Below are 9,816 nucleotides of genomic sequence, written 5' to 3'. Positions count from 1 at the left end.
AAGAAGAACAAGGCAGGCTCTGGACCATGTTTGAAGCCTGAAAGAGCTCTTTTATCCACTGTCAATAAGAATTGTGCATACCTGTTTTCACTAAAACTTCTTATAAGATCTGAAAGCTAAAAGGTGAATACTGCAGTTTGGAGTAAGCAAATAAGCTGCTAAATAGTTAGGCCACTGCCTAGAGGCCTATGGAGATTTTGCATTGCATCGTGCTAATAATTAAGGATAAAGACAGTAAATAATTATTTATCTCCTCTACTTATACAGAAAAGACAGCTATTTCTTTAAAGATTAGTTTTCCAATAGAAAACGAAAATAATCTCTGCAGAACAAGTAGATGGATTAAACTCCACTTCTTTTGTAGTTTAGTGGCACATTTGTACTTGCATAACTACTGAAAAATCAGGCATATCGGGTGATTTGACTCCATGGGCTAAAGGGCCTGTAACACACAGAAATTTTCCTTTAATTTCTAATAAAATACTGAAGAATGTCAATTATTCAAAACTCCTAGGAGCTTAACAAGATTTCAAAGAAGTATTCTAGCAGGTGACCTTACACAAAACTTCCTCCCACGTTACATTGTGCAATCAAATGATTCCCAGTCCTTCAAGGCTCTGACACATTTCAGAGCCCAGCACAGCCTTCCTGCCCCACGCTGCTGGTGGCCTCCACAAGATGAAGTTGCTCCCTGAGAATCTTCCAGCTTTATCTATTTGCCAAGTTAAATCAAGAGGGAAATCAATGAACTTCACTGCAAAAGAAGTTAGGTTCAGGTTCCTTCATATGAATATGGTTTAGTGGCAATAACCAAACCCATTAACATATCAGAAAAAAAAGCACCATGTGTAAATTCCCTGATCTTAAGGGACAACTAACGGCTTACATTCCAGCATGTAAAGATGCAAGATTTGTATTTCCCTCTAGAGATATTCCAAAATCCTATTACTGAGCCACATCTCCATGGAGAAGAGGGAGTTTGTTTTAATTTTTTTAACTCAAACCTCTTTTTAATGAGCCAGAACAAAATGTTTTAATGCAAACACCAACAACAACAACAACAAAGAATTCAGTGCAAAAATAACAGAGTCCTGCTGGAACAGGGGAACTTGGAAGAGAAAATGAAGATGAAAGGAAAATGCAGGAAACAAAGACATGTAGTCTGAGTGCCTTTATTACACAGATGTATGCAGGGACAGTGTGCTCCCAAAGGAAATCATTAGAAAGTTGACTTTTAAGAAGTTAGACCAGGAGACTGAATTCAGCCTTTTGGGTGATCCAAAGTTCAACGATTGTGTTTTGTTGTTAACTCGGGTGGGGTTTTAGCTATGGCTCCAGATCCATTTCATATGCTCTTTTAGAGGCAATTTCTTTTCAGCTACAGACATTTGAGCCCTGTGGAGGGGAACCTAAATATGCACATATGCACCTGTCTGCAGAATTCATCTGGCACTGGCTGCTTCCCAGATCCAGTCCTGTCTTCCCTGTGCAACCCCTTACAGACTCCTGAGTCAATTCAGGTGTATGAGAGAAAGCTACTCTTTAAGATTAGCTAAGGTCACAAATAATTTATATTCTCACATTCAAGAATTGAAGTCCCATTTTTAAATAATTCATAGCATCCACAGTGCTTCTCTGACATTGTTTGGCACCTGGTTTAAGAACAAGGATGTGTCTTTGTACTCATCTCAAATAGAACCCTGTACAATTTCACAAATACCTTTACCACAATGTCACCAGCCCTCTTAAAATGTTTCACGCTGATCCTGCTCGCCATTAAACACCATTCCACCTCTGAGTCCTAGCCAGCTTTGGTATAAAAGGAAGAGAGTCAAGCTCAAGAAGGAAAGTGCCACAGTTTCAGCACTGAGTGAATAATCCCCATATGCAATACATCTCTTGTAATTTAAGCTCATGGCACCACAGTCCTCAATAGCAACTATAATTCTGCCTCTTAAAATTAGAAATCTATTTTCAAGTCACTGAAAAAAACCTCTGGAACCTCAATGCTGAGCAGTTTTTTCAGTATCACAATGCCCCACAGCTCCCCAAAGCTAGCAGAACTCTCTAACATTATTTTCTAACATGACTGAAAATAGAGGCTGCTAGCAGAGATTCAGATATGTGCATTCACAGAAGAATATATAACAGGAGTGCGAAAAGCATACAAGCATTTTAGTCAAAAGCCCTTTCTGGCACACATTCAGAACAACCTGAAAATGCACTGCTTTAACTTTTGAAGGAATCTTTTATGAGAATATTTGTCTTAGGGTGAATGTCAACTGACCAATACAGCACCAATGTAGACATATATTACTCTACCAATTATATATTAAGAAGAGTATCAGTGCTTTATATTTAATACCCATTGTAACCAATTAGTACAGCCATCCCCTGATGTTACACAAGTTCATTCCCTTAAATTGCCATGGCAGTAAATTCTACCATTATAAATGAGAAGCTGCAAATTGATTTGCATGTAATAACTACCACTAAACCTTTCTTACCACTTCCAATTTATCCCATCTGCTACCAGAGTGGAAGTTTAGGATCTATTATTCCCAGAAGGGGACTTACCCAGCTGGACATCTATAACAGTTGGCTGGTTCTCCATGGGGAACAATGGCTTTGGAGGTTTGTCTGTGAGTAAAGCTAGAAAAGAAAATGAGAAAAGGTAATGGAAAAATTGAGACCAATGATTGCAAAAGAAAAGCTCTGTCAAGTAAGCAATCAAATGTTTGTATACTTTATGGCATGTAAACATTTATTACATACTATAGTTGTTACACAGTCAATGTGTTACCACCTTCCTTGTGGCCGTGGTGATCCCCTTATTCAACAGAAATGAGCTATTTCAAGAATTACGTTTTTAATACAAAGCAGAAAAACAAACTCAATTTCTCACTTTTAACCTACATGTAATAACTAGAACAAGCAGTTTAGACGCTCATGTTGCAAAGTTAACAAAATTAACTTGAAGTGCCAGACAAATCTATCTCAGTGTTACCAGTCCCAAATTGTCTTTATGCCTGTCCAAAACAATACATAGAAAACTTGCACATAATTGTTCTTGAAAGACCCTAGCAGCTCCACAGTAGCTTAGACTCCCACCCCAGCAGGTGGGGTACCTGGACCCTCTCATCAAAGCCTGAGTGGGGACCCTGCCTCCTGCTGGGCAGAAATATCTCCATCTGAGAGCAGGAAACAATATCCCAGCCTTGTCCTACCAGGGGACTGCTCCAGCAAGCAGGTAACACAACTATTAAAAAACATACCTACAGGCACAGGCTTCACGACCCTGTTTGAAAACTTAGGGGCAGACAGTGCAAATAGGTTTTGTAAATTTGGCTTCGCTTGAAATAAACAACTGTGTATTCCTGGAAATGGGGAGAAGTGCTTTTAATTAAGTATAGCATCTTGCACCACATGAAATTAAACATTTCAAAATTACCTTCAAACTTTTCCTGTTAAAATTCATCACCTGAAATTATTTGATCCAAGTTTGTAAAATAAGCAACAATTGTCAACCTACAAAAGAATTTTACATCCACAATGGCCTCAACAGTGTTTCAGTATCTGGTATTTACAACACTTTTTTTCCTTAGCTTTAATCAGTTTTTCAGGCTTTTATTGCTACATTTATTGCATTATATTATTATTTTTCATTTCTGGTACTAAACTGTACTCAGTACATGGAGAAAAGTTGCTGGAGCAGCTTCATCCATGCTGCGTCAGTGTGCTCAGGCTCTCCTTGCTCAATGTTCTCTTCATATCCCATTCCCACCTACACCCTTTGTAACCCAGTCTGACCAGGGCTTCCCCATTTCCCTCAGCTTTACTTGCAGCCTTTGGAAGTTTTCTAAATGTGCTCCTGCATGTCACATTTTAAATGGTTATGTTCTGCCATTTTCTTCTTGGAGACTAATCACCATAATGAACTGACAGCCTGTCAGAGCTCTTTCCATAGGAACTGAAATGGCCCAAAGGGAATTTGAGATAAGAAGTCAACAAACTGCTCTTCAATGTCAGATGTGTTTACTGAAAACAAAGGCTATTCTTATTTTAGAGGTCAGACATCAGATCACTTATTCACCTTCTGAAATTCATTTTTGGTCCTTCTTAAACAGAAAGGCAATACAAGATGTTTTCAGCTACCAGTCTTACATGGTGTCTGCACTTGATGAAGTCCAGAAACAACCTTTATTCAAATTCCTGCTCCTCTACAAGAAGTTTCTTTAATTCTAAGAACAGTTTTATAGACATATGGCACTGATTTCCAGTCTTGCTCAAGGAAATGAAGAACAAAAAGTTAGTGCTGTTACTGTATCAACATGTATTTAACAAAGCTAACGCTATAAACTCTTACTTGACCTCCCACAAAGCTACATGAAATTAAAACAGTTAAATGCACTGTAAATGCTCTTCCTGTTATCCAAGGGGCAGTAATCCTGCTATGAAACTGAACCTCCTTCATGAACTGTCAAGGGAAGAGCTGGGATACAGCTGTCTAAATTTTTTTTTCCCTTCCAAATGCCGTGGAATGTGGCATGTCCCTGGGCTGCTCTGTGCAACAACACATACATGGTGAAGCCACTAGAACAAGGATGACATCAGCTTCCCACGGCAGCCACCCAAACAGACCTACCTTTGGAAGGTACTGGGTCTGACAATGCAGCAGCCCTAAGGGATTGCTTTGCCTTTCCTCATCATTCTAGGATTTCATCCTGTGACCAGGCTGGGGACTGCCTTGGCTGGATTTGTTTATTAAGTGCTATCAGACAGATACAGCACAGAACTGAGACTGAGGGGAGGCTTCTATGCCTTGTCCCACGATAACAGCACACACTACCTGGGGTGTGGGTGACAGCCACAGGTGCTGGATGACAAGCTGGAAAGACATTTCTTTACCCAGAGGCACCTGGCAATACATGTGTCTCCTAAAAGAGCCTGGTGAATATGGCCAGAGGCTGTTTAGCATCCAGACTGCTCAGAGACCATCTAAAGTGCTGTTTCCTCCTATGCTTATATTCGCCCCATTCAAAAGTAACACAAACTTTAGAACAATAATCACATTGCTGTGATTTCAACAACAGTTGTTATTCCATTTGTCCATAAGAGTTTTAAAGACACAGTGTTGTACTAATCAATACACTGATGTGATCCTCTGCAGCTGTTCATACAGGTGCATTTTCTTTCCCAGCATACATGATACTTTTATTCTCTTTGTCATAGTCACAAGGAGTATACTGTCCCACCAGAAGTGCTGCAGAAAAGCAGAGAAGAGACCTGTAAAAGATTTGGTCTCTCCAGTTAGTTAAACAGTGATCTTTGTCAGATAAAGCAGAGCATGATGTGCTGCACAGGTCAATGTTTAGCTACTCACAGGACCAGCTAAAGAAGAAAACTGCCTTAAAGGAGTGGCTCCTGCTTTTAAGCACCAGTGAAGCCTCAGAGCCCAGAAGCTCATTTTTTTCCCCCACCACAGCACTACTGTTTAAAAAATCTGTCATTCCATATTCAGACACACTAATGAGTTCTCTTGAAAAAGCACAAAGCAGTTGAAAACAAACAGCCTTAGGATATCATTACTTAGGGATAATCGGTGATAACCAGCTAGAAAAACTATCAGGCTTCTCAGTAAGCACCAGTTCCTCTACAGTTTCTTATTTGGCACAGCTCTATTTCCCCACACTATTTCCTACTTTCCCTCTGCAGCAGTATTCACCCCACTCCAGTCAGACTTTTACAGCATCCACAGTGACAGACAGGGAGCCCAAACTGTTGCTGAAATGAACTCAAATCTCTAATTGCGCATTTTGAGTGGTTGAGCTAAACACAACTTCCAAATTGAATCCAGATCCCCTTCCCCTGTGCCATGCAAAAGGCATCATCACCTGAACTGCTCCAGTGTGAAGCCAGTCAGCACCAGGGTAGTGCACTGAAATCCAGCTGCTTATGATTTGAAGGGTCTCTTTCTTGTGGCTCAACACAGCTGGAGTGTTTTCCAGACCAGATAACTCCTAGAAGGGTGCTAAAATGTTAACTCCCATGTGGCTAGGAACTGGTCGAATGCTGGGGAACAGTTTTCTTCTTCTTCCTCATGGTGGATAATGATTTCCCTCTTCTTGTGATAAGCACCCAAAGTACATTTGCTGTTCTATAATTTTGCTATTGATGTACCTCCGGACATTTGCTCATGTAATTTGCAATGATGAAAGGAAAAATTATCTAAATATGAAGCAGAATGCAAGGAATCTAACAAAACTGTTTTGAATCTTCTATGAGACAATTGCATTGCTGACCTACTTCCTTCACTCAAAGTATCTGGCATTTTCCCATCATTAATTAACACAGACCCTCTAGTATCATTCAATCAAGAATCTGGCTAACCTTTTGACAGCAGAACAGATCTGTTTGAATAGCATCCTTTGGGGCAAATAACTGCATGCCAAATCCTTAATCTGAAACTAGCTCATACCCAAAGTTAAGGTTTTTTCACTCCCAGTTCAAATACATACGCTTCCAGGCATAGCTTAGATCTACTTTGGCAACTAAAATTCTTGGCAGTGACACTGCAACTTGCACACCATAGATGATGATGGAACAAACTGCATACAAAACTCTCAATCAATATATTAAGCAGAGGGCACATGTTGCTAAGAGGAGCTCAGCATTGTACCTTTTAAAAAGATACATACCTAACTCCCTTTGTCTCATCTGAAATCGCAGCTTGTGCCAAGAGATTTCTCAGCGGCTGGCAGTAAAATGCTTCAGGCCTGACCTGCTACTGCTTTATCTTTCATGTCGCTGCTTACAACTAAGCAAATGTGAGAACCAATTGTGCAGGTGTAAATGTAAATGTGACAGCTGTAGTTTGGCTGACAGGGAATGAACCGTTCACTTGAAGAGTTAAAAGCTTGTTTAAAAAGCCAAGGGTTCTCACCCAGACTTTGTAGACCAAACCTCCAAAACACGATCACCATTAAGTCCTGCTACCAGATCAGAATGATTGAATGATTGCTTTTCATTTACTTGGCACAGCAGAAAATTACCACACAAGGTGAAAAGTAGTAGGAAGCCACACAAAGCAAGTAATTCATAAAAATGCAATTTTGTGAGGCTGTGTTTATACAGGGACCCTCTTTCCTGATTAGCTCTATTGTAGTGTGCTCCACCAGTCAGTCAAAACACACTTCTCCATCAGTTGCCTATTGTGTTATTTCCTTCCTCTCAGTATTAAGCTGACAAAATGATTGCACCTCCATTCACCATTTGCTCTAACAGAAATAAAGCCACTGCAATGAGATGTTGTCTAAGGATAAATATCTCCATCTTTGAAAATGAACACTGAACACTTATTCTCAAAAAACTCCAACTTAATATAACTCAGAACTTGTCTGGAAGTCAGGAGTCATTAACCAATGACAAAGAGTTTGTCTCTATTTATTACTATTCAAGCAGGAAATGCTTCTTTTGGGAAAATGCTGTGGCATGATTCAGCAGCTGGATGCCTCCCCCTCTGCCACTACCAGCACGAACACCACTTTTTGAAAATTCTACCTAGGATCAAGAGTGCCTTAATGCACTGTTTGGACTGCCTCTGTGGGACAATTTTCTGCAAGAAGGAGTTTAGCAATTTTATATTAGCAGTAAATAATTGGAATTCATCACATGAATTCTTTTTATGGCATAGAAAGAAGGACAACACAACCACAGCCTTAAGGAAGATGCTGTATCCATGCTGAAATGCAATTCACAAGGGAAATGAATTTTGAGGCACTCAAATGATCTTGGATTGTTACTGCTGGTTTTGATTCTAACCCATTAAGTCCTCAATGACTCGGAACAGACCCATGTTTGACAGGTACTGGCACCAAGAAGAAGCTGGCCATGGCTGCAGATCCCTTGACTTTGAGAGCAATCAAAATCCTGAACAACTGGCTGTGCCTGTCCTGTTCTTACCAGCTGTTCCAACAGCTTCTGCTGCAGGCATGACCTTGCAGCCCATGGTGACTATTTGGAACTAATAAGAGCAGATAATAATTCCATGGGCAAAATCACTTCTGAATAAAGAATTTTGCTGCCAGTCTCCTCACCTAAGATGTCTCCAGCTATTGCACATGGGATGCTATCAGAGTGTACAGAGAGAGCCAAATGGCTTTGGAGAGAAGGTACTAGATGAACTCCATTGAATTCATGAAAATGTTAAGAGGAGATTAACTAGGTATTTGGTTTCAGATCTTCTATTTTTCAGGTTTGTTCTGGACCTTCTTCCCCCTTCTCACAACGCAATTAAGTCATGTAGGGTTGTAGAAAACAAACTGGTAAGACTGTGGTAGAACTTATGCAACAGAGTACGACTCAGGACTCTGGTGAAGTGGAATAGAAACAATAGCACAGATTGCACATTACTGAAGCACAGATGGCAAAATCCCACAAGGTGCCTATCACAAAGTAATTACAACAGGGCTGAACACTTAACATGACTGCAATATACGTGTTAAATGCCCGTGGCATTGACTGTTATGCATCTCCTGATGTGAAACATTCAGTGGCTCTGATGGTAGGGGTTACCATTGATGCTGTCACTAGAGTGGTGCAAGGGGGGTGCTGGAAAGTAGAAGAATTCTGTGTTAGCAGGGCTCTTACTGTACTATGTTATCAAGCTTCCCTACTCCTACAGTTGCCAACACACCTTTCTTTTCACTGAATTTCTAAATTTCACAGATTGTATTAGATTATGCAAAGTTCTTTCCCAACCAAAATGATTCCTGTGATCATTTTATTCCTTTCCTAAATGGGGATCATGCAGCTTGCTATTATGAATCAAGCATGAGTTTCCTCTGAAGTAGAGAAAAAGTGTAATAAATTCTTACTAAATGTAAATTACATTTTCCTGCAATGTAATTCAAGAAAATCTCAAATGGAGTGTGCTTTATTTAATGAACAGAGTGTATTTAGCACAAAGGACACATAATTTCATCTGCACTCAAAATGTTTCTCTTGGACTCTGGGCAGAAATAAGATGCTTGAAATTACCCTCTATTTCAAGGAGATCTGCAAAGAACATTTAATGACATTTTATGGTTTGGCTTTTAAAATTCTTTTTTCTTTCTGTCTTATAAAAAAGTAAAGAAGTGGTGACGGATGAAGCCAGATCCCTTCATCCATCTTAAAGGAACAGCTGGAGTCTTAGCATGCAAATGAAAGCTATCATTCTTGTCAACCTGAAGCCAGACTACCAAAAGCCTGCAGTCCACAACCCATTAATATTCCATTATCAATTTGACCACTTGTGCACAGTGAAGTACTGCACCACAGCACAACTCCAGCCACATGAATTATCATGGAGTGGATTTTATGCACTGTTTTAATAAAACTCAAAGCAATCCATCATTCTCTAAAACTAAAAAACTTGTATTAGGTATAGATAGTGTATCAACAGCAAATTGTTGTGGACGATGAATATCAGATGAACTAAGTTTTAAGCATCTATGGTACCATATGTAGGCAAAATAACAGGTGCTCTTTTTGAGGAAAAGCCATCTCCTAGCTCAACAGCAGCTTCCAGCCACTGCTCACCACAAACTGCTGAAGGAGGTGCCAGTGCCACTTTGCCACCTCTCTTACTGTGCTGTTTCAGGCAACCTCATGGCTCACCTGTGCCCTGAGACAGCCCAGATCAAACCCTTGCTCCAGACCAAACATCCGTGGGCAGCTTTTCAAAGAAAAGGATAGAGCTACTGAAGACTGACATTAAAAATGCATTTCACTTTAGTCTCAAAGGCAGTAGCAACCATTTAAAACTTGTACTTT

General features: G+C 40.0%; 1 protein-coding gene across 7 annotated transcripts in view; it reads right to left on the bottom strand.

Moving 5' to 3' along the window:
* IL1RAPL2 (interleukin 1 receptor accessory protein like 2) overlaps window positions 1-9,816 on the bottom strand; it is a 397,232-nt gene that overhangs the window by 116,816 nt on the left and 270,600 nt on the right. For 6 of the 7 annotated variants that reach the window (XM_017736623.1, XM_017736626.1, XM_017736622.1 and 3 more), the window contains one exon: window positions 2,578-2,652. The exons of the other annotated variant lie outside the window; for it this stretch is intronic. In XM_017736623.1, coding sequence (XP_017592112.1) covers window positions 2,578-2,652 — 75 coding nt within the window. The remainder of the gene's footprint in view (window positions 1-2,577; window positions 2,653-9,816) is intronic. 7 annotated transcript variants of the gene reach the window in all.

The sequence above is a fragment of the Corvus brachyrhynchos genome, unplaced genomic scaffold, assembly GCF_000691975.1.
Source record: "Corvus brachyrhynchos isolate BGI_N302 unplaced genomic scaffold, ASM69197v1 scaffold36, whole genome shotgun sequence".
Classification (NCBI taxonomy): domain Eukaryota; kingdom Metazoa; phylum Chordata; class Aves; order Passeriformes; family Corvidae; genus Corvus; species Corvus brachyrhynchos.
The sequence above is the reverse complement of the archived record's forward strand: the minus strand, read 5'-3'. Positions and strand labels throughout refer to the sequence as shown.